At 35.8% G+C, this 23,420-nt stretch overlaps 4 protein-coding genes and 1 long non-coding RNA gene across 13 annotated transcripts; 2 read left to right on the top strand and 3 right to left on the bottom strand.

The window, feature by feature from the left end:
* The first annotated feature begins 64 nt into the window (after positions 1–64).
* On the top strand, positions 65–954 carry LOC148762247 (uncharacterized). Its single transcript, XR_016027045.1, has 2 exons — positions 65–196; positions 710–954. It is a non-coding gene; the product is annotated as an uncharacterized LOC148762247 (long non-coding RNA).
* A 24-nt stretch (positions 955–978) lies between these two features.
* Positions 979–10,729, bottom strand: PRP39-2 (Tetratricopeptide repeat (TPR)-like superfamily protein). Of its 7 annotated transcripts, none has more exons than XM_007025123.3 (13): positions 10,549–10,729; positions 10,148–10,245; positions 9,814–10,043; positions 8,754–8,921; positions 6,894–7,254; positions 6,677–6,820; positions 5,366–5,518; positions 5,147–5,263; positions 4,651–4,731; positions 4,263–4,406; positions 1,839–3,650; positions 1,469–1,507; positions 979–1,289 (listed from the first exon to the last, which is right to left on the bottom strand). In XM_007025123.3, the coding sequence occupies exons 1-13, from the start codon at positions 10,607–10,609 to the stop codon at positions 1,197–1,199; spliced, it is 3,501 nt and encodes a 1,166-aa protein (XP_007025185.3). In that variant the 5' UTR covers positions 10,610–10,729; the 3' UTR covers positions 979–1,196. The 7 variants fall into 7 exon arrangements, with proteins under 7 accessions (XP_007025185.3, XP_017978666.2, XP_017978667.2 ...); XM_018123177.2 differs by having other exon boundaries at positions 4,263–4,394; XM_018123178.2 differs by having other exon boundaries at positions 6,975–7,254.
* Positions 10,730–12,080: 1,351 nt separating this feature from the next.
* Positions 12,081–13,601, top strand: COR314-TM2 (cold regulated 314 thylakoid membrane 2). 2 transcript variants are annotated; one of them, XM_007025120.3, is made up of 6 exons: positions 12,083–12,326; positions 12,415–12,528; positions 12,621–12,716; positions 12,826–12,890; positions 13,077–13,146; positions 13,227–13,601. In XM_007025120.3, exons 1-6 carry the CDS (start codon positions 12,160–12,162, stop codon positions 13,396–13,398), a joined length of 684 nt encoding a protein of 227 aa, XP_007025182.3. In that variant the 5' UTR covers positions 12,083–12,159; the 3' UTR covers positions 13,399–13,601. The 2 variants fall into 2 exon arrangements, with proteins under 2 accessions (XP_007025184.3, XP_007025182.3); XM_007025122.3 differs by lacking the exon at positions 12,621–12,716 and having other exon boundaries at positions 12,081–12,326.
* Positions 13,602–13,867: 266 nt separating this feature from the next.
* Positions 13,868–16,579, bottom strand: LOC18596564 (uncharacterized). The gene is made up of 4 exons (XM_007025119.3): positions 16,253–16,579; positions 14,762–15,295; positions 14,613–14,652; positions 13,868–14,521 (listed from the first exon to the last, which is right to left on the bottom strand). Exons 1-4 carry the CDS (start codon positions 16,311–16,313, stop codon positions 14,278–14,280), a joined length of 879 nt encoding a protein of 292 aa, XP_007025181.3. The 5' UTR covers positions 16,314–16,579; the 3' UTR covers positions 13,868–14,277.
* A 1,515-nt stretch (positions 16,580–18,094) lies between these two features.
* Positions 18,095–23,088, bottom strand: LOC18596563 (Peptidase S41 family protein). 2 transcript variants are annotated; one of them, XM_018123925.2, is made up of 13 exons: positions 22,653–23,088; positions 22,460–22,579; positions 22,134–22,271; positions 21,441–21,545; positions 21,179–21,347; positions 20,555–20,631; positions 20,413–20,457; positions 20,090–20,173; positions 19,677–19,715; positions 19,486–19,593; positions 19,001–19,130; positions 18,635–18,696; positions 18,095–18,527 (listed from the first exon to the last, which is right to left on the bottom strand). In XM_018123925.2, exons 1-12 carry the CDS (start codon positions 23,058–23,060, stop codon positions 18,641–18,643), a joined length of 1,479 nt encoding a protein of 492 aa, XP_017979414.1. In that variant the 5' UTR covers positions 23,061–23,088; the 3' UTR covers positions 18,095–18,527; positions 18,635–18,640. The 2 variants fall into 2 exon arrangements, with proteins under 2 accessions (XP_017979414.1, XP_017979415.1); XM_018123926.2 differs by having other exon boundaries at positions 19,531–19,593; positions 22,653–23,087.
* Positions 23,089–23,420: the final 332 nt, after the last annotated feature.

Raw genomic sequence — 23,420 nt, 5'->3', positions numbered from 1 at the left:
CATATTGCCTTACAAAAAATTGGAGAATTGAGGAGAAAAAGTTGATGGGTGTGGACTCATACAAGTTAGCTATCAATGCTTGTCATAACATCTGTTGAATCCTTTGATCTTCTTCACAGTTTTATAATTTTGCATGGCTTACCTGCAGGTCTTATGATGAACATTACTAGATTATCTGCTAATGGCAAAATAATAGGTACGCGGAATTCCGTTGCTACTTAACTTTTCATCTGAAGTTTCTTAATATAGCTACTGACCATGTATGCATCCTGACATTTGTGTTTTTCTCCCCTTTGAATTTCTGAAGTGACTATAAGAACAAATTGATTGATCAATGTAATTTTGAGATGATAAAGATAACTGTCATTTAGACTGTCATTTTATTTTGCCCTGTACTTCCTGCTCTATGTATGTGGTAGCAGGTGATTTAGTTATATACTTTTTTGGTACGCTTTGAACCGTGTAATGTTTTACATAACTGCAAATTTAATCTAAAATTGTGCATTTTAATTTAAATTTTTTTTTGGGGACCAAATCCCATATGGTATTGTAATAGTTGTAATTTCTTCACTACCACTTCTTATTTATCATTGTATTAATTGAGGTTGTCTTTATTTGTTTAATTTTAGTTGCATTCCTGAGCCTAAAATAGCTATGGAATGTGGTGCAGGAATTATTTCATTGACATTTTTTCTCATTATTAAACAAGCTGATCAGGTTTAGTCTTTGGAAAATGTCCGAATCCTGGCTTCTAGTCCCGAGAAGACGGCCCCCCACTCGCCGTGGTAGTTGCATCAGCTTAATGAACACTAGAATAATGAATTGAATCAAGTAATCATCTTCTATCCAGACAGCTGAATATGAGCTCTCTTTCTTAAAACTTAGAACCTGTAAAATGATCAAACCAATTTTCTTTCGATTTTGTCAAGCTTGAAGGGAAGCTCTTTCATTTTCTATTTTTCACGAAATTTCTTCAACTTTGAGTACCAAGCTCTATGGTTTTCTAAGAACTTAAAAAAAAATGTGATATACAGGTTGTGATATTTACAGCATGACACAAAAGTTTATAACGGGAACATTCCATGTTATGCGAAACTAAAGTTACAGGTAACTTAATCAATTTCAAGTTCTATAACCATTGAAGATGTGACTGACACCTAGGCGTATTGCCCAACTATAAGAGATGGCATCAGTATTTAGCTTGAATAAGATCTTTGCTTGGAATTTGGGGATGCAGCAGATGATACAGTTTTAGACGCATCGGTCCCATGAGACAATGTACCTTGGCCCTGCATTATAAGGAAGAGATCAATGTACAAAACTAAAATGATACAGTTTGGGAATCCTCTGATCATTCAAGGGCTTTGCCACTAACATGCTTTGTGATGTTTCCAATCCCAGACAAAACTTTAAACCTATTCACTATATAAACAATCTTTGTAAAATGATAAAACTTTGTTTTACTTACCTGCAATCTTGTCTGTACCCTTGTTTCCATCATGGATTCCTGCAGTCAGACAACTCATATATAAGTGCAAAAGTTCTATTACATCTGCCTCTCATTCCCAGAAGATCAACTTTTTCATTTAAGAGTAAACTGCAACAGATACAAATCTCGTGACCGGTTTCAGGTTAAAGGAAGGAATGTCAGGCTTGCTTAAATCAGAAGACTTGTTTCTGAAGAAATCCCAACTGTGTAGAAAATGTAAATGACAGGTTCAATGGAAACTTAAAGATTGGACAAACCATGATTTTGAAAAAATTCCTCTTTTTCCTAGTAGAAAATTTTTTGCTACACATAAAGTATAGTAAACCACATAATTCAGTATTAAGCACACCTCTTTGCTTGAGTCATTCAATGTCTGAACCTGTGATGTTGCAATCTGCTCTTCTTGTTGTCTTTGCTCTTGTTCTTGCTGCTGCTGCTGCAAGAAAAGATGATGATTTTGTGGTGGAAGTTGTTGCAGATAAGAGCCTTGCTGTTGTAGTTGTTGCTCTTGCATCAGCTGCTGCTGCTGTTGCAGATACTGTTGCTGCTGATGTTGAACAAATTGGTGTTGCTGCTCAAGCTGCAGTAGCTGTGGGTGCTGATAGGGTAATTGTTGCTGTTGCACTTGTAGCATCTGCTGATGTTGCTGATACTGTTGCTGTAAAAGCTGCTGCTGGGGCTGAGGCTGTTGATTATGGGGTTGCTGCAAAAGAAATTGCTGCTGCTGGGGCTGAGGCTGTTGATTATGGGGTTGCTGCAAAAGAAATGGATGCTGCTGTTGCTGTTGGTAGAAATAATATTGCCACATTTGATTATATGCTTGGTTATTCTGCATTTGCCCAAGCTGCTCATTACTTTGCATGGGATGTTGAGAGATCTGTGGTGGAGGATGAGCAGGTTGAGGAAGTACTTGAGACTGACTAGGGACAAAATTCTGTAGTTGCATGTTGTGCATAGACCAGCCATGGGCTGTTATTAGATTAGGATGAGCAGCAGATGTGGAGTACTGACTCTGTGTTTGGCCACCCTGTTGAACTTGTGGACTCTGCCAAGACATTGGTTGACTGGGGTAACCTTGACTCATGGGCACTTGTGTGCCAGTGTCACTTCGTGGACACAGCCTTTGTGGGGACACCTGCTGCCTTTGCTGCAGCCTTTTATGAGAATGCCTTCGGAATCCAAGTTTGTTTTCTCTATGAACTCTGTCAGCTTTACTCCTTTGATGCCAACTTCCACCACCATAAGGAGGTGTCCTCCGTAAAGGTGGCTCTGTTTTCTTGATGTTCTGCTGACTTGCTGAAGATGAAGGACTGGCCATTTCAGTTTGAATTCCAGCAGAATCAGATGCTTGAGCACTCCTTGGGCTGGATACCAGGTGATGTCCATCATTACTTTGACCACCCTCTGGCACACTTCCATAGCACATGCTGGTTTCTTGAGGAGGTTCTTTTTTCACCATGCTTCCATTTGATAACCTGGTTTCTACAAAGGTTTCACCTTCCTGATTTGCGACTCTGATTGAATCTGAACACTTATGATCTAGATGATCTAATGAAAGTCTCTCCAGTGAGAGTTGGTTTAAATCCTGTTCCGACTTATGATCATGCTCTTGCTTGATATCATTTTCTTTAGAATTTTCTTCTGAAGTTTGTAGTGCTTCAACTTCATTTGTCACTTCATGTATTAAATCAGGAGATGACAAATTTGTATTAGCTTTTATATCTTCTCTTAGCTGCTTTGAAACATCTTCAGAACCTTGCTGCATTCCCTCCTGCAAACTTTCATCAACCTCTGATTGAAGCCTGTTGACGGTAGCCTGGTCAGAAGGAATTTCATGATTTTCCTGCCTTGGTGATTTCTTGTCCAAAACCCAGTCCAAGGCAGCATGATTACGCTGGGTATCATCATTTTCTGGAGACTTCATTATCTTGTCTAGAGATAGTGACTGAGTTGGGACGTCCAAACTTCCACCTCCAGATGGATGGGAAGGCAAAGCACCAAGGCTTTCTTGTCTTCGGCCAGATGTCATCTTCAAAGGTATAGGTTTTATACCATTAACTGAGAACATATACGTGCTCATCCTTGTGGAGCCAGGAAAACATTTTATGTGCCGGTTTAATGCTCTTCTTATATCATCTATGGTCCCACAAAGATCAACAAACTGGCCAGCATAAAAGTTATAGTCAATCAGTTCCAGATGAATTTAGAAACAACAATAACAATAACAACAGAGCCTTTTCCATTTAACCACTATCTTAAGTAAAGTTCGCTTCAAGGGTCATGTTTTCCACTGCCAGATAAATTTAGATGAAAATCAAACTAATGCTAGGCAAGACAGAAAAACTGTGGCCATGTTACAGCAACTGGCATATACTAAAGCGGGATCTTGGAGATCTGGTAAGTAGATCTATTTGCATAGCATGGCATTGAAAATGTAAATATTATCAGGTGTTTGATGCTACTGAACCAAAAATTCCAAAGTCCAACTGGTTGCTTTTTCAGGAAGAAAATTCCTGTGTGGTGTGCATATGTGCATGCGTATGTGTGTGTGAGGCAGAGAGAGAGAGAGAGAGCAACATGAATGGTAAAAGAGGTTTTTTGCCCTCTTTTGCCATAGTGAAAGGGTATCAAATAAGAACAATCAACCGAGACAGATGATGAGGTCAACAACCAATAAGGGGCAAAAAACACAGAAACATAGGAAATAACATCCTCTTGCACCGCTTCTCCTAAAAGGACAATGCAGTTGAAAAGTTTAAAGAGAAAAGGTTACCTGTAAATATAAGCTTGATACATCCTCCGCCTCTTCTGCATTCATACCTTGAGAGAGCCCTGGAGATATTGCATTATCTATTATAGCATCTAACACATGTATGTGCGTATGCCCTCCATGCATCATTCCAAACTTGATCAATTCCTACAGAAGTGAATATCAGAACCAATTGAAACTTTTATAATCTAACAGAAGCCAAATCCTGATAAACAGGAAAAGTTTAACAATAATTTACAAGAGATGTTGGGGAAAGGGGGAAAAAACTTGACTTCTAAATTTGGTGCTATGCCTACGTAATCATCACAAGTGTTATATGGCCTGAAGACCACCAACATTCTATTCATGATTCCACAACAGACAAATCATCAGTTGAAGATGACATAACTACCTCTAAAAGCAATTTGGAATGAGGCACATGTTTGATACCATCTATTAAGATGTCTCTGGCAGCATCACTCTTACTGGTAATCTGAAAAGAAAATGCTGTAAGAAAAATCATATGCATATATCTAAGACTACCAAGAAAGTGTAGGATAGTAGGGCAACGTTTTTCTTCAGAAAAGGACCATAATGCATATAAGCAATTTCACAATGAGAAAATTGAAGGTAAATGTAGCAGAGGAAAGTAAATAAATCTAGGAAGCACAACATTGAAATTGCATTTCTGCACTGCTGTCTTATGTGAAATCATATATACTTCACTCAATCAATAGGAGCATTTACAGATATAATCTTATTATAAATCTAGTGTGGCCTTTCTTCATCGAAGGTGAGATAAATGCAAAGTGAAACATGTCTAGCTGTAAATCATGAACATCTAAAAGCAGCCCAGCAGATAGACAGTTTAGGTTGACAAAATCTACCAGTGGAAATCCTTGACCCACCATGTATTGAAGTCGAGAAAAATGAATATACAATATGGGAAGAATGTCAAACTTTTCCTTTGCAGCTGCAATTTCCACTGCCTCTTTGTATATATTAGAAGCTGCTACAAAATTGCCCTAACAAATTTGGAAATGCAATGACATATATAAATAATTACTCACAATCAAGCCCATACATATAGTCGAAATGAAGAGAGAGAGAGAGAGAGAGATACTTACCAAACGTTTTTCCATGTTAGCCTTTATTGATACAGTTTCAACAAAGCTGAGATCTGATTCTGTCTCATATTCAGCAAGTGCTACATGTGCACCTGAAACATCCCTTATTTTCTCCTTAAACCTAGCACTGAAAAGGTGGATCACCGGCATTCTCTGCAATTAACATAGGAGGAAGGCCATAAACATCTCCAGTCATGTATAAAGCAATGGAGAAAGCAGCCTATAAATAAAAGGAATCAACTGAAGTTTCAGTATGGCACAAACTGATTTGGAATCACTAACAGTATCGTGGAAGTGTAGAAAGAAATGTAAATAAGCTAACCACTGGCTATTTCACTCAAGTTGCCTAAAGGATAATGCAGGGATATTGAGATTACAATTTATTATCTCTGAGAAACAAAATTAGTATTCTTCAATATTCATTTCCAGTACAACAATTAAGTATTTTGAAACTACAATACACTTACATTCATTTTTGATAAAATTACATGATACAAATTGCTATTTCAGAAGATATAGTATTCTGATTATATCTCACTTAGTGTAATAATGTCAAAAGTTTGATGCCTCTCTATTAATATATTATTTTGTTACCTAAATTATCGTTGCAATTTTACCACTCCAATTTCAACATGCTGTAAGCGAAAAAACACTCTACGAAGAAAATACTTTGATAGATGTTTCCTGCAACCTGAACTTCAGCTAAGCCACCTTTATGGTCTCAATTATCTTTTCAGTTAAGACAGTGTCATCAAACATATTGTTACAGCTCCAAAAGAAGAGGTTTGTAACCTTGTTGTTATCAGGTTTACTGTTAATATTACTGAGTTCAAAGCCCCCTCCCGTAACTTATTTAACCCGAAAAAGGGATACAGATAGTACAACCATAGATGAATTTCTCTCGTTGTATTTTGTATCAATGCATGCACTTTCTAGATGTAGATAAGAATTTCATGATTTAACCCATTCTAAACAAGCTTATTGACGTCACGTTACTTGAAACTTTGAAATTCTACTTAAAGATTATAAAAGCAAAAAAATGAAATTATAAATCAGGTTCAAGTTGCCATTTGATAGCAGTAAAAATTAATAACAGTTGGTGCAGAAGCTGGTTATTTTACAAGATCTATCCTCTAAACAATTCATTGAAAAGGATTAGCACCATCCAACAGATGAAAGATCATTTATCTCTTTTCTAAAATTGGTAGAATCCTTCTACTGCTGGAGATAGTGTCCAGGTTAGAATCTTTGTATTAATTTTCTTTTTCCCTCTTTCTGAAAGAGTACAAGCACAGTTACAAAGATGAATACCTTCAGAAAAATTTGTGTTGCTCGGGCCAATGCAAAGTTTGCTATCTCTCTTCCACCCTTACTTTCCACGTAATCCACATAACGCATCCAGAACTCAGGATAATTAGCACATGGAATTAGGCATCTCTCATAAAGTTTAACAGCCTATAAAGGCAAAAGGAAACTCAGATACCAAATAAAGGCAAGACCAGATAAGTCCAGATTAATAATACCATACCCAATCAAAATCGCCATGCATCTCTACAAAGTTTAAATACTCTTGCCAGTTCTCCAATTGAGTGATGTCAAGTGGATTTACATGAAAATAAGGCCTTCGAATGCTAGTCTCAAAGCGATGTATTTTTTCACCCAACTGAGACGCTTCCTGGTAGAATTGCTTCCCAATTGACAGATACTTTTCCAGTGCTTTAGTACCATCCACACCAGTGGAAGGATCCAGCAAGTCTTTGATGACACTAGAAATTTCATCATCAGTATAACATGTAGAGACTTCATTTTCTACTTTGGGATCTGATTCTAAATCCAAATCATTCAGACATTGCATCTCTTCTTTCCAAGTGGCAGCCAGCTTCTGGAAACTGAAGAAAACACAAACTGCTGTATGACAACTATATGCTCGAAGTGGAGTATAGTATCAGACAAAAAGGGGCAAACAAACAGAGAAAGAACGGTAAAATATCATGCAAGGGCACAATAAGAACGATAAAGATCAAAGATAAGCTATTATGTCAAACTAAGCTAATACATCAACAGCTACGTAATAACCAATCATATGAAATCCTCATAAATATACGTAGAGTACCATGAAATTATCAGTACCCATGGTCATTAAACAAGTAAAGCATATATTGGCGTAGATACATCATATCGTTGGATTTATAGAAAGAAAGACTGAGATAAGATCTGCAGAAAGTGACAAAGAAATACACTCTTTTATGGTCTGCACTAGTTGTTCTCAGTAAACTAGATGGATGTCCTACAATGACTCAATATTCAAGAACAATACCAATAATAGTAGTTGGACTTTGGCAAGTTCCTTCATATTCTCTGTGGTGTTCTTTTTCTAGTGAAGCTTCGTCTAGTAACCGGAAAATAACTTGCTGAAGAAAATCTTTTATATGTAAAACATTTTACAAAAAATCTAATATTTTATGTTGTTTGGATAAACTGCCCAAAATATTTTTTGTTGTTTAGATCATACTATAGAAAATATTTTCCATCATGACCCATCCTCAAGACTTTTCCATCTTCAATAATTTTCTACCATGACAACATAAAAATATCAACATTCATCGATTATGCAAGACATCCAAAATATTTTTTTCAACATTCAAAATATTATATAAAAATAATATTTAACCCTTTTTTTTATTTATTTCTCATCATATTATTTTACCGGTTAGTTTGTTAAGTGAATAAATCATAAATTGGAAATTAAAAGAAAGGATAGATTTTCATGTACGAAAATTTGATTTCTTATTTTATATAAATTTTTCTTTAATTGACTTTAATTATTTTGTATTATATTAAAAATTGTAGCATCTTAGTAAAAATAATTATTGTGATATAATTCCTACAAAATAATTGAATAAAAAGAGTCAATGATGCTTTGTTGGGAATGAATAAAGAGATGAAAAAAAGGAAAATAATGACGTTTTATTGCTTTATTGCTTTGTTGGATCGATCCCACAAGGAGGGGAGGGCAATATTTTCCAACTGGGATTGATCCCAAGGTTTATGAGATCAATCCCAGAGGGAGGGGAAGGCAGAAGGAAAAAGTCTCACTCCTTTGAAGAGCATAAGACATTTTCCTTGAGTCAACAGCATTTTTTCATTGACCCAAAAATATTTTACTTCTTGTGAATATTTTCAGGTTACCAAACAAGGGCAAAAAATGAAAAAAATTTCTGAAAAAAGTTTCCATCCTTACCAAACAGAGCCTAAATGAAATAAGATTTCTTAAAATTCATAGCATATTGCATTAATGCTAATATAACCATGTAAACATAGGTGCATAAATTAGTACAAAAGAAAGTTCAAAGAATTCTCACAAGTTTCTGTAAAGAAGTGAAATTACCCCTCATAATAACGATGTAACTTTTTCGAAGGAAATCTCAAAGTTCGGATGTAAACATTAGCTAAGGAGCTCCACTGCTGCTGAGAAAACTCAAATTCAAGATACTTATCCCACAAGGTATGACATAAGTAATCCTTTCCAATGAAGGACATGGCTCTTCTAAATAGTCTGTCAATAATTTCCAGAAAGATAAAATTATCTACCTTAAATGTATCATAAAGCAGGAATATTCAAGACTTTCGGAAACACGGCAGGCAGGGGCATAATAAATGCATAGTTCTATCACAAAAGCATCATATTGGGCCAATGCACATATTATGAAAGAAAAAACAAACTTATGTGCTGTTCGGCCAACCCCAATAGTCTGTTTCAGGTTTTGATTGAGTTCAATTGAGGTAGAGTTGTATGTTTGACAAAACTATATGATAAATAATACTTCAGATCTCACACATGACAAGACAAACATACACAAAAGCCTATATCTGATGGAAATTTTCTACATATTCTTGTTATCATTTAACAAAAGTATAAGAAATCGAATAACATTTATACAAGTTAAGCTTCAATAGAATGTGTTCTTCCATATCCTCAAACCAATATCAAGATAATGTCACTAAAGCTAACATCCTCAGGGTTCAGTTTAATGAAGCAAGCCCCAAGAGGATTGAGTGTAAAGTTGAGCCTATCTATCTAGCTGAACCACCAGAGAGTTCAGTAAAATTTTCTCAAACCATATATTACTTATTTCAATCAATATTTTGTTTTCCCACCTTTTTTACAAATCATGGACATAAGTGATTCACTAAGATAAATTTGCACGTCATTGAAAAGCTTCAAACACTAAGCACATGCCTCAAGAACAACATTCATATATCAACTGCCAGTATCGTGCATAAATCAATTTATATTCACAAATGCCAGTTAACTTTTCTAAATCTCATGTACTATGAAACAGGCAGTAAAGGCTGTATTAATCTAACTATGAACACCAAATGTGGGTCACGTAATTACAGGCATTCTGTTTTATAACATGTACTAGAATTTCAAGTATTGAGATTACCTACGAATATCATTGGCATCTTCAAAAACTGAAATAGCAAAGCCACAATAGTCAACCCAAACACCAACAGAGTATGTTGCTGATTGCACAGCTCGTTCAAAGACTTCAACAGCTTTGTCAATGGTGCATAAACGTATCACGTGATCAGCATACTTCCTCCAGTAACCATAGCACAAAGGAAACTCAAACAAGAAGGAATCATAAACTAAACATATTTTCTCTATTTCATCCTGCAATGATTAACACACACAACATTAAAACAAGAAAGAGCCAAACATAAAACTACAAAACAAACCTAAACAAGGAGCAAGAATGATCAAAGAAAGGAACTTACATGAAATGAATTCTCAACGTCTAAAATAAGGGAAGTCCATCCATCAAAGTCTAATTTTCCTTGAGCAATAAATTCCTTAAGTTTCACCTCATCGAAACCTTCCGCAGCAAAAGAAAAAAAAAGAGTTAAAAATTAAACTAATTAACCTAAAAAAAAAAGAACGAGAACATACAGTTTCAAAGCCAAACAAGAAATATAAAGAAAAGAAAGAATAAGTTCACTAGTAATAGCTGTTTAATCATATGTTAACCTAAAGAATCCCCCATTTTAGGATGCGACTCTGTTTCAGTTGTTGAAATTTGTACTTCCATTTTTGTTCATACAGTTTCAAAGCTAAACAATATATATACAGAAAAGAAAGAGTAAGCTCACCAGTAATAGCTGTTTAATCAAATGTTTACCTAAAGAATCTCCCGTTTCAGGATGCGACTCTGTTTCAGTTGTTGAAATTTGTACCTCCATTTTTGTTACCAAGAAAAAACCAATTCTGCGGCCTTCCACATCAAATTGGCGATGGATTTGCTCAAAGAAAAAGAAGAGCTACAATAAAACAGACACTGTTCCCTTCCTGTTACGTCTTTCTTTCCCCAACATTCGTAGAACGAAGAGACGGGCTTCAGCATTTTATTGGGTACTCAAAAGGAAAGTAGGCCCAATATAAATATGGGCCTTCTCCAATTGGGGCCTAAGTTCGATGAAGAGGTAAGATATTTAAATAATAGGCCCAATATCAGAAACTTCTTGTGCAATCTAACTACTGATTTTTTAATTAAATTTTTATTCAAAGAGTGAAGAAAAAAACTAGTATCATAACTTTATTACCTAATGATAGTTGCTATTGTAATATATATAACACTACATTTTTAGTAAAATTAATGAGGTGGAAACAATGACATTTGAATAAAAAGTTCAAATTGAAATTGAGGTATTCTATTCAATACTATGTTAATGTAAAAATTTTTTGTAAGATTAATATATAATAAAATATCTTCCATTGAAATGTTGTAGTTATCACCAGCCCATATATTTAAGTTAAAAAAACATACCTTATTAGTTGGAAGATAACTTTTATTTATAAATTCAAAATACTTCATATATTTTATTAAATTACACAACATCTTCCTTGTACTTATTATTTCACTTATAAAAGATAGAGATTTAGTTTTATCCGGATCTACTTTGATCTTCGTATCTCTCATAAGGATTTCACATTAATAAAAAATTGAATAAATTATCATATAACTTGTTACAAATTCATACTTTCAATCCAAAAATCATTTTTATTAAAAGTTCAAAATCTATCACAACTATTATAAATGTAAAATTGGTGACACTATTGAGAAGTTAATGTTGGATCGGATCAAAGATCCAAAGCAAAAAAAATGTAAAATACTTAACTTTTTTTAGATTTTAATCGAAAGTTTAAGTAGGTTTATTAATTTTCAACATAAACACTGTATCAAAAAAATATTTCGTTGGACATATTAGTATAGTCATTAGTGTTTTCATTAATTTGATAATATGATAATATTAAAGATAATTTTATCTTTTATTAATTTTTATTAAAAAATGATATTTTAATCTTTTATATTTTTTATTAATGATATTTACACTTTAAAAATAGATTATATATTTTAAAAATAAATAAATTTGCATAGAAAGTTAGGGTGAGAGTATTTAAAAAAAAAAGATTTGAGAAATTTAATGTTGGATCGGGTCAAAGATCCAAGGGCAGACAATCTGCCAATCTCCAAAGAGTTGCGGATAAGGAACGTCCCATACAGATCCAACACAGAACCGTGAACCGTTCACGTGGCGACACGTTATTTGCTTAAACCAAGTCGACGTGGATTTTTAAGCAGCGGTTGAGATTCAACGACAAGTACCACTCCACGTGGACAAAACTATCGTTAAGAAATTTAAATACTTGACAGGTATCAGTTTCCGCCGGACAATGTTCAAGATATTTCTCCGCCGTTGACACACTTTCTGGTTTCTTACTGCGAGTAAAGATGGTGACAGTTTCGATCTCTCCAGCACCAGCCGCACAATCTCTTTACTCTCGCAACGCGCGAAACGCACCGTTTTTTTCTCTTCGAAGCGGGCCGTTTCAAGCTACAAAGAAGCTCTCCACTCTCGGTCACTCCTCCACTAGCTCGATCAGTTTCAATCCTCTCACGTAACTTTAATCCGATTAAATCAAATTCTGAAAATAAAGAAAAAAATTGATTTTTTTTTTTTTCTGAATTTTGGTTTTGTAATTGTAGGTTTTCGATAAAATACAAGGAAATAAAGAAGAAGAGTAAAGGATCACGTGCGGTTTGCTACGCTGCACCTCTCTCTCCTCGGAATCTCCAGTGGATCTCCACCATCTCTTCTGCGTAATTCTCTCTCTCTCTCTCTCTGTGTGTCATTTCTCGTTGTTTTTTGTTTTCATTTTGAAAAAGAATTTCTTGAATTGATCTCGGAGCAGGGTTTTATTGCTTGCAAAAGGAACTGCGATTCAAAAACAATTTCTTGTTCCGTTGTTCGCATTTCAAGCTCCGGCAAGCATCATTTCATGGATGAAGTGAGCAAGATTGGTCTTTTCCTTCTTTTTTTTTTTTTCATTCTTCTGATAATTCCTGTAATTTACAATTTGTTTTACTCCTTGGAATTGATGGTGTTGAAATTTGCAGGGGTGAATATGGTCTTTGGGCAGCATTCTTGGCACTTCTCGTCCGTCTCTTCTTCTACATTCCCGGTATTTTTTCTTCTTTCTATCACTAAATAATAGACTGGACTAGTTTTTGCAATGACTTTGGTATGTTTTGCATAATAAATCAGCCAGGAAGTAGGAACCATGTATTTCTTTTAACCATGACTCAATGAGAGTTTATGTTGTTTGCTGATTAATCGGGAAACAAAAATAATTGTTTTCTGTTTTTAGGTGAACTTGAGTTGCCGTTTGTAGCACTACTCTTGGTGATTGTTGCCCCTTACCAAGCAATCAACTTAAGGTTAGTGAATATATATTTCTTCTTTGTAGTACTTATGTTGAATGGTGGTTTATGTATGTTTTTTTTTTCTCCATTGGCAGGGGAACACAACAAGGTGCTATCGTTGCCTTGGTGATCGCAGCTTATTTGGCTTTCCAGCATTTCTCACGAGCAGGCAGCTTGCAGAAGGCATTGGACCAAGGTTCAGTTATTGCCACCATAGCCATCGTTTGCATCACTGCTGTCTCCTTCTTGTTTTTGATCGCATTGTAATTTAAAATCAAGAATCCTGTCAAGTTATTGAGTAAGTGTAGACGGAGACGGTGTAAGAATAATCCTTAATTTGCAGACCTTTGTTCCTGTGTTAATATGGTGATAATTACTTGGCTCTGTTTTCTTTGTGTCATAGTCAGTGGAAACTAGGAAGCCCTCTTGAAATAATACAAGTTTCGTTTTCAGGGGAAGAATTATGAACATGGTCCTTGATCCACCACTTTATTCGCTCTTATGGTTTTACTCTTCTTGATCATGTTTGCCATTGGCATTGCCAAAGCTGATTCCTGTCATTGGGTATACTTCTGTCTTTTGACTGATGTAACTAATAAACATCCTAACCGATTCAATTATAAGTAAAATAAACAGCAATGTATAATCATAAGAACCGGGACGGTAACTAGGTCAGTTGGCAATCTCTGACCCTGAGTTGGCAATGGCACTTCTGTTTTGTTATGCATATCGGCAATGAAATGAGAAAGTTTTGTATGGATTTACTTGCTAGCTGATGAATAAGTATAAATTAAGATTACATTTAGAAGGGAAATAAATCTAGTAATGCACTAGCTAAGTCTGAGATGGTTTCCAATACAGAAAAGGCCTTCCTAGAGCCAGAGGGCTTCTATAATAATTTATTGCGCTAACAGTAATTCTGAGAAAGCGGCTATCATAACTTATCTACGAGTACAAGAACCTAATAGATTCTATGCTCTTCTTCATTTTTTTCCCGGGGCTTCTTACTTAGCTTTTATGTATACATAGATCGAGAAGTATAGTCCTTCTGAGATAAATATCTCATTGTTGATTCTCAAGCTTGCTGGCAAGCAAAGGAATTGCAATCTCGTCATGGAAAAGTAACTCAAAGTGGAGTCCTTCTGCCTAGAGTTTGTTTGCAGTGACAAATGACCACGCAAGTCCTATTGTGGCAAAGATCAGCCAAAAATTGAATGACACAGAGGTGGCTGAGCTGGGGAGTCCTGTTGGTTCTGCTGAACCATAAACCGTACCTTCCCCACCTGGTCCTGTAAAAGTTGGTGGAGTCATGAAAAAGGGCGGGCTCATGGTCGTGGTAGTGGGCGGGGTTAGGGTGGCTGGTGGCGTTATGCTGGCCGGCGGAGTCACACTGCAATATACATGTTAAAGGAAAAACAAGCTCATCTTTCTCTTTGTCTTTAAATAAAAAACGACATCGAAGGTGGTTGTGAAATCATTACCTTGTTGGAGAGGATGCTGCGTAGTGACAGTTTCCACTACCTGGACAAATACATAGAGAGACAAATTTTGTTTGAAAGGTTAGAGTTTTACTATAGTTTAAAAACAACACGGTTTTGCTTTTTCTATGACCATATGGTCCATATCTTACTTGGGTCGGTATTGGTAAGCTGAGCTGTTCCTCCAAAAACACAGCTCGCTGGAGCTGGGTGCTTCTGGTAGTAATCATTGAAAGCATAAGAAGCATGGTTAAGAGCAGTGTTGGGGTCATAACAACTTCCACCAGGTTGAATTGCTGAGCAGTCTGCACCTCCATATCCACAAGCATAGTCTAGAGCTACTTGTAGAGCAGTTGGTGAAGCACCTTGATTTGCAATACACCAGCTACCTCCTGATGTTGCAGGAGTTGTGGTTGGGGTTGTTGGAGTCGTGGTCGGGGTCGTTGGAGTCGTGATCGGTGCGGCCGGAGTGGTAGTCGGGGTAGTAGGGTTGGTGGTTGGCTCTGTTGATGGGGATGTTGGGTTTGGAGTTGTTGTGCCTGGGGTCGTAGGGTTGACAATGGGAATATTATCGGCTAGTACTGTGGTGGATATCGAAGGTGCGAAGAGTACCCGGAATTCTTGATTGTTTTGTTTACTCTTTTGATTAATTTCTTCCAGAGGAGGTTTCTTTGAAACACTTGAACCTGAAGAGATTAAAAGCAAGTTAAGTTCTTTTTCTTTTCTTTTCCATGAAGCAATAGGAAGACATTTCTTTAATTAAACAGACAGACAGAGTTGAAACACCTGTCAGATGTTAGAACTTAGAACTCATGCTAAAAGTAAGAACAAGATTGGGAGACAAGGAGAGCAGCTGTTGAAAGATAAAAAGGAAGAGCTAATACCCCCAAGACTCCAAAGGAGAATCTTGTGAAGGAAAAACTAGGAAAAGAATGTAAGAGCCCTTTCTAGGAAGTTCCTATCTACATAGAGGAATACTAGCTGGAAAAAGCTTCAAGTATTTTGATGTGCAATTGAGATAAAGTTTGAATCCAGTAGCTTTAGAGACACAAAGGTGAAAAGTGAAAACAAAAATTAAAAAGGAAGAAGAAAACTCAGTTTCAATTATCTAAATGAAAGTGAATTGCACGAATAGCAAACTGAGAACTCAGTCAGAATTGAAGGAAACATTGCCATGGACTTCATCCCAAGACTTCTTAAAAGAAATTATGCCAGCATTGGGTTAATTATATTGCAGGCCAAACCCAGTTGCAATCTTCTAATTTTCTTTGTATATTTCTAGTTGTGTTCATTGCTTTGAAACATTCACTTATTCAGATGACAGATGTTTCCAGCATTCCCCATGGTAAGACGATTGACATGAATTAGATGAAGGATCTTGAACTCATTACAAAAAGCTTCTCTTTTCTTATGATAGGCACAGAAATACTCACTCAAAAAAGATTTTCTGTACTACCATTCCATCACCCACCATTGACATGAAGTTTTTGACTCATTAAAAAGCTTCTTATATATGATCAGTTAAGAAGAAAATCCTAACAATTTTTGGCTTAACAAAAACTACTATTCCAGAGAAATGTATAAAAATGACAAGGTAAATGTATGCAGGCAGAAAAGAAAAACCTTTGAGGCAAATCAATCACCTGAACATAGGAAAATATGCAAGAGAAAGATTGCGAGGAACTGAAGAAGACTATAATCCATGTCTTCAATCTGCTTGTATAATGTAGGTCTTGACAATCTTCTTTAATAAGAACACTAATATAGAAGCTGATATGTATATATAAAACAAAGAGAAGGACCAATGGAGTTATTGCAAAGAAGAGTCCATTTATCATCCTCACATTTGTTATATAAATAAAACTTGAAGAATCAAAGCTTTCTTGGATTGAAGAGAGAGATGGAAACAGAGAAAGGAGAATATAAGGAAACTTGAGAAAGGAGGCATTAGGTTGTTGGATTTAGCAAGCAAGGGAAAGTGCAAAAAGAGGAAAAAAGTGTGATGGGGGGGAGGAAGGCAAAAGGGTAATCTGTTGGGAATTAAAATCTGGTGTTCTGAAATGATATACATGTATATATTTTTTTATGTTAATTCATAATGACACTGATGTGTTAGCATTTTTCTTTCTTTTTTTATGTCATCCTTTTCTACTGTTTATGGGACTGAATCAAAAAGTTAAAGGTTTGTAGAGGAAGATTTTTATGATCTGATGCAGCAAAGGGATAAAATATAATACAGAAATGCTATGCCTACTTAGGGTTGCAGTTCTCTATTGAAGGGTATTGATTCAATTTGTCTAAAGAAAAAAAAAAACACCAATGATTCCTTGTTTAGGAATCGAATAATGTCTGTGATTTTGCTGCCTTAATTACTATAATAGAATAGCTAGAGACAGAGATCTAACTTCAGCTTCATTACAGTTTGCCTGTAAGCCAAGGGAAGAACTGCCTCCTTAAGCAGGTTTAGCCTCTTTTTTGGCCTCATTTAGGTTTTGTCTTTGTTTTTCACTGTACAAAGTAAAATATCAATATAAATAAATAAAGGAGACTTAAAAAACACACCTGAAAATCAATGCTTAATATAAAAGTTGTGCCCCAATAATATTGCTCCAATTGAGTAATAAATTATTTTATAAAAACAAATTTCGTAAAATTATATTATTAAATAACTATCCATTGCACGAGATACTACCACGTATGCCAACCTCTTGATGGATCGATACAATCAAATATTGTTTAAAAACATGGAGTAACTTTTTAAAACAGTAGCAGTAATTTTTTGCTACAAAAAGTGCTAAGAGAATAGAACAAAATCTAGAGACTAGCAAAGTTTATGGCTTATTATTTACGGCTGTGTATACTTTAATTTAGAGCTGTGTTTGATTCGGATTGTAATACATCGCAACCCAACTCGAACTAGTTGAAAGATCAAGGAGCTTAGGTTTCCATCGAACTGTAACCCAGCAGTGAAAAAAGAACAATGTCGAGGGAATACTGTAAGTCATCCTTGGCCCTAACTTCAACGTCGGGCACACTTTTACAACTTTATAAGATCGCAGTCAGTCTGATTTGCTTAATTCATGTAACAGTTTGAATTTGTTTTAAGGTTTTTAGAGTGAAATACGACAGTTTATGTCCTTTGGCCATGGCCAAGACTCCTTTTCTCTTGTGTTCCAGGCTTCCTGCTTGAGAGAAATTCAAGACCCTTTTCCAAGTGCACCTTTTACACGCTTTCTAAACAGTTAATTGCATTCATGGAAGTGGTAAATAACGGAAGAACAGTATCAACTCGTTAAATGTGGCGATAACCAAGTCAAAAACAGAAGCTCACTGAAACAGTGAGCTACGAAAATCAAGTTCCTGGCTAAATATAATGCTCTGCAGTAGTGTAATGCCTACATCTCATCTCTCTCCGTCAAACAAAATTTAAGACATGGAGAATGTGGGAAGAGAGTTGATGAAAGAATAAGACAAGCTTGAATCTCTTTGGCAAAGAATTTCGGATTTACTTGAATACCACTAAAAAGCTTCAGTCTTGTATCCATAACTGAGATATATATGAACGAAATTTACAGCAAACTTTCGCACCGTAAATCATTGCTTCTTTTACGTCCTGGTTGTTATGCGCTAAATTCTTCCATATGGTTGGGATTTCTTTGGTCTTAGAGCTGGTTCATTTCGAACTTTCCAATGTCAATGCAATATGTTTTTCTTTGATTGGTGTAATGTTATGTAGGATCAGATCCACTGAAACTCTGAAACGTAAACCGGACTCTGACGTGCAGGACACATGCCAAGGCTTGTGTAAGCAAATGCTCTTAAGTCAGCTTTTGTGTGTCAGCTCCATGAAATGCAACTCTTGGGCAAGCAAATCAAATCATTCCTCCACTTGAATTGCCAAAAGTTTCAAAATATAAACTGCAGGTTTCATGCCAAATATATATAACGTATTAATAAGATTGAACCAGGAAAAAATGCGTAGAAGTAGAAAAAAGTTGAAACTGCAACAGAAAGACTGGGCAAACCTGGTTTTAACCCTGCCGAAGCAAATTGCATTGCAAAAGATGCTGTGCAACATCGTTCCAAGCTGCGTATGGAGGGCTAATCAGATCGAATAATGTCCACTTCAATTCATTGACACAGTTTTAGGAAATTTAATGTGGCCCTTGGGTTGGTATTAGCCATATTTTTACAAATTCTACAGGTGTAAACAGTTAAAGGTAGAATTTTTTAATTAAATACAGGAATCAAATCAGGAACCTCGGGCATAGATACCATCTTAAAGTTACAACTAAGTGGACAGAAGAAACACGGATCTTCTAAATCCTTTCATGACGGAACTCTCTAAGCTGTAGAATTCCCCCCCAATCAAACAGTAAAGAAGCACTTACCTGGGAAGTTTCTATAATCAGGTTCGATTCCATTGCCATTTATGTCCAAGTGATTTGGTGTCACATACTTTCCTACAGTGACAACTACCCCAGATCCATCACGAAGTTCAAAGACAGATTGAATCAGACCCTGTAACAGGCAAAAGCGGGTAATATCAGATTCTAGTATTTTTGGACGATGATCAGACCCTGATCCAGAGTGCATGTTTCAAGACATGTTGTCAACGCAATATCCATTACCATTAGTCCAATAAACATAACAGTAAAAGACTTAAACTCAATCCATGAAAAATTTTAAATGGAACCTTCCAGTTAATTAAAAGAACTTATTTCAATTTCCAACAATAAAATTTCTGATCATCGTCCCATAAACAAAGAGTCAAAGACACCAAACAGATAGACGTCTTAAATTCATTGCAATTTGATGGAAGGAGAGGGGAAGTTGATAATGATACTAGACAAGTGGTAAAGAAAAGTAAGATAACTGTAAAGGGAGAGCTTGAGTTAAGCAAATGAGCTAAACTCCAAACCTTGCCAAAAGTCCTCTCTCCAACAAGAACAGCTCTACAGTTATCATGAAGTGCAGAAGCAACCTGAAGTCAGAATGACAATTTAGAACACTGCAATTGTGAATGACAAAAGCAATCACAGATAAGGGGTTAACTGGTCTACTCACAATTTCACTTGCACTAGCAGTTTTGTTATTCACCAAAACCTGCATGGAAGCTGATTATGAGCGAACTTATTTGCACTCGAATGACAAATCAAAAACTTAACTAATTTTTATATGCACCTGTATATTTGCACAAAACAGAATCCATGTATTTATACTTGTACTGTTATTTGTTTTAGTGAAGCCCTCCAAATTCTTTCTTTTTTCTTTTTGGTCAAAGAAGCCATGGAAATTCAACTCTACCCAAAAGACTGTCACCCATCCGAGTCATAGTTCCTTAGACAACTACTTGAGAAAAATTGACACTGACAAATGAATGAATAGAGTTCTCCAGAATCCAGTGCAAATGACATAAATTTCTATGTTTACAAAAATAAACTAGAGCATAGATGTCATAATAACGGAAAAGTGCATACAATTACAGGTGCTGTCACCATCGGGGCAGTATCAGCAACAATAGTCTTCTGATACTGGGGATCCCTCCCAACAGTGTAAATGATCTGCTCATTTGTATCAGCAAGAGAAAACACCAGGAAAACTAGTTAGTCATGGAACTGAAACATATGCATCAAGCAATTTTTTCTTGTAGAAGAGGAGTAACTGCATAAGCAAACTACTTTCAGAGGGCCAAAAGACAGATAAAAAAAGGGCTGAAAATCTCATAGCATGCAAATTTTTTTTTTTTAAAAAAGGAAAAGTAATGTCCTTGGAAGTTTAAATTTGTGAAGAAATGACATACTGTCTCTCCTTCCTCTAGAAAGAGCTTGGCAATTTCAATTCCTGCCTGACATGAGCAAAAACAAAAAGGATTATGATTATCACCAAACCTGAATGTCAGATTGAAGTTAACTTAACTAGTAAGGCAAGCTTATCAAACAAACCTCTACTAGTCCTCCAAGATTGTCCCTAAGATCCAGAATGAAAAATGAAGCACCCATATCTTGAAGTCGCTTCATTGCTGCAGCAAAAATTATTTCTATTCATCGACTATATCCATAAATAAGAGAAAGAGAACCAATGGTGAGCATTGTTAGTTGCACTAGTGTTAGCATCACAGCTTCAAGCTAAGCCAAAAGATATCAATAATATGGCAAATGAAACTCTGAAATAATCAAATACTGGATAAATATGAACATAGAAAGAAATCTACTGCATGTAACATGCTTTGGTAGCTTATGCCTCAACGAATTGTAAAAAACAGAACAAGCACCTTCTCATAAAGGCTAGTATTCCCCTTGTTGTGCTCAAAACAATCAATTTCCTATATCTAAAAAAGCCAACCCATCAATTTGCTTTATGTTATTGATATATCTTGTTTTCTGGAAGCAGTATGTGTGTGTGAGGGAGAAGAAGAGGCAGGGGATGAACAGTCAAAGCTCGCACTTCTATTTTGCACTAATTTTCAAAGACTATAATATATAAAGTTATACATCACAAATATGTTTACCAGAAACAACAATCATCTATTAAAAATTGACTTCCACCAAAATAAGAAAAAGATTTACCAATGAATAAATCTTTTCTAGCCAAGGCATTGAACTCCTTTAGCCTCATATACCCAGCAGAAGTGGGGCCATTACTAACTTGTTCCAACCGATAGAAAACTGGTGTTCGAGCAACAAGTTGTCTTTGAACTTGTAGAGATTCAGTAGGTCCACAATTGCCATGCCTGACCTAAAATAGAGAGTGGATCATTGGGTCAAAAAGGAACATGCGAAAAGGTAAATAATGAAATGCTATATTCATAGGGCTAGTTTAGATCACAACCTTAATAGTCACAAAGGTTTCGTTAGGACCTTGCAACAAAGATGATACTTCAAAGGCCGATTTCCCTCTGACATTCTCTCCATTAACAGCTAAAACTTCATCCCCCTTATCAAAAGAAATTATTATTATTACCTTATGAAACATATCAACCATACAGATCTACAGAGAGACATCAAATTAACCCTCGCATGTAGAATCTTCCAATTCAAGCTGCAGAGGAGAGCATTATTTATCCTATTAAATAAACAAGGAAGGGAGGCCTCCACTTTTCACTCTCCCTAACATTCTTGTCCTTCTGCAATCTCTCTCAATTTCTTTATGTTGGGTTTCTTATTTGTATACTTAATTTTCAGTGGATACCATTTCTCCCATTTTAATTCAAGATTACAATTTAACAAGCATAATTTTGCCTCAGCTATGCAGATTACATGCCTAGAAACAGTGCTATGATATAAGAAAAGCGGGAAAGTAGCCCCAAATCTAACTAAGCAATATATCAGAAGTCATTTTTTCTGAAGATAAATGACTAGACAGAGCAGTTGATAGAGAATAACACTAATTAACCAGCTCCGTCCGTGTGGCAAAACTTAGAGCAATACATTGATAATTAAAATAAAACCAACAGCTTTTAGCACCAACAGAAGCATTGAACGATGCAAGCATCGGAATACTACTTTTTTGGGTCTACACTACCTGTTTTACTCCAGCAGTATGAGCAGGGCCATCCAATATAAGTCCTTGTACCTTCAGCTTTACACCTCCAATGTCATCTGAAACTTCCCTAATGTTTATTCCAATACCAGTCATGTCATACCTCGCCATCTTCGAGAACTTTCAATAGTGACAAAAATTGACACAATGCCATGTAACAAAAAAACTAAAGAGCCCCTTAGTAAATAAATATCACAAATCTTCATAAAAAGAGAGAGTATTAATTTATATTTGATACACTTTCAGCTTATAAAAAAAATTAACAACAGAATTTCAATATGACAAGCTGTATTTGAGCGAAGAACTACCTCGGCTGGTGAGAGGAATCGCGTGTAAGGATCGCCTAAACTCGCCAGCATTCTTTTGATTAACTCGTGAGCCTTGGACCTCGTTTGAATCGAAGTCCCCAAAATATCCTCCCTCTTTTGCTGCAAAGGGCAAACCATTAAAAAAAAAAAACTAAACAAAGAAGAAACTAGTATTAGCAAAAATAAAAATTACCAGCCAGGATTGAGGAGACCAGCGATGGCGACGGGTGTCAAGAAAGCTGTCATTAACGATCTGCCAAGCTTCTTGAACGATTTCTTCATTGGTGACGAATTCAGGTTTGAGCTCAACCTTATCTTCTTCTTGTTCTTGTTGTTGTTCTTCTTCGGTGCAACGATCAGGTAGCGGATTTGAAAATTGAGGTGGTTGAGTAGGTTGGAAAGACGTTGAATCTCGAGAAAATGAAGGAGCAGGGGAGGAGACTAGGAGAGTTAAGGAGAGAGCTCCGGTTAGAGCAGTAATTAGGGTTTTCTTGGCCCAAACGGCGGCGTTCGGCAGAAACGGTGGAGGCTTTTGAAGTGGTGTTGGAGAGAGTAGAGTGAGCGAAGGTGGAGAGTTGGAGTTGCAGAGTAAGATTCTCATCTTCTTTCTTTGGTTAGTTAGTCAAGAGATGGGGTTACTATTTATAGACGGTTACTTTACCTCTTGCATGCACGCACGCGGGAATTTAACGGGTGAAATCCATTTTCAGTTTGGATTGCTACTGCGTCCTTAATTTACTTTATTTAGGCAATGAGATTTAAAAACGGAATTGATACACTGAGTTATCACACGTATATGACATTTTAACATGCATAGTAAATATTAAATAGTGATATGATTATATAATGTTACATAAATATAAAATGATAAATAAAATTTTAATTAATAATAATTATTTATTTATAAATTATAAAAGTTTATTTGATAAAAAGTAAAATATATAAAAATTTTATTAAATAT

Source organism: Theobroma cacao, chromosome 6 (assembly GCF_053813885.1).
Source record: "Theobroma cacao isolate CCN51 chromosome 6, ASM5381388v1, whole genome shotgun sequence".
NCBI lineage: Eukaryota > Viridiplantae > Streptophyta > Magnoliopsida > Malvales > Malvaceae > Theobroma > Theobroma cacao.
This window is presented reverse-complemented; position numbering and strand designations above follow the sequence as displayed.

Excerpts from the sequence above, each read along its gene's own strand:
- PRP39-2 (XM_007025123.3), bottom strand. The coding sequence starts at position 10,609 with ATGGAGGTACAAATTTCAACAACTGAAACAGAGTCGCATCCTGAAACG. Across the intron at positions 8,922-9,813 it reads GATGCCAATGATATTCGTAG|ACTATTTAGAAGAGCCATGT; the intron begins GTAATCTCAATA and ends AATTATTGACAG. Across the intron at positions 1,290-1,468 it reads GGGTACAGACAAGATTGCAG|GGCCAAGGTACATTGTCTCA; the intron begins GTAAGTAAAACA and ends CTTATAATGCAG.
- COR314-TM2 (XM_007025120.3), top strand. The coding sequence starts at position 12,160 with ATGGTGACAGTTTCGATCTCTCCAGCACCAGCCGCACAATCTCTTTAC. Across the intron at positions 12,891-13,076 it reads TCTCTTCTTCTACATTCCCG|GTGAACTTGAGTTGCCGTTT; the intron begins GTATTTTTTCTT and ends TTCTGTTTTTAG. Across the intron at positions 13,147-13,226 it reads TACCAAGCAATCAACTTAAG|GGGAACACAACAAGGTGCTA; the intron begins GTTAGTGAATAT and ends CTCCATTGGCAG.
- LOC18596564 (XM_007025119.3), bottom strand. The coding sequence starts at position 16,313 with ATGGATTATAGTCTTCTTCAGTTCCTCGCAATCTTTCTCTTGCATATT. Across the intron at positions 14,653-14,761 it reads GCTTACCAATACCGACCCAA|GTAGTGGAAACTGTCACTAC; the intron begins GTAAGATATGGA and ends GTATTTGTCCAG. Across the intron at positions 14,522-14,612 it reads GCAGCATCCTCTCCAACAAG|TGTGACTCCGCCGGCCAGCA; the intron begins GTAATGATTTCA and ends TGTATATTGCAG.
- LOC18596563 (XM_018123925.2), bottom strand. The coding sequence starts at position 23,060 with ATGAGAATCTTACTCTGCAACTCCAACTCTCCACCTTCGCTCACTCTA. Across the intron at positions 20,632-21,178 it reads TAGAAAAGATTTATTCATTG|CAATGAAGCGACTTCAAGAT; the intron begins GTAAATCTTTTT and ends TTTTTGCTGCAG. Across the intron at positions 19,716-20,089 it reads TGGTGACAGCACCTGTAATT|GTTTTGGTGAATAACAAAAC; the intron begins GTATGCACTTTT and ends GCTTCCATGCAG.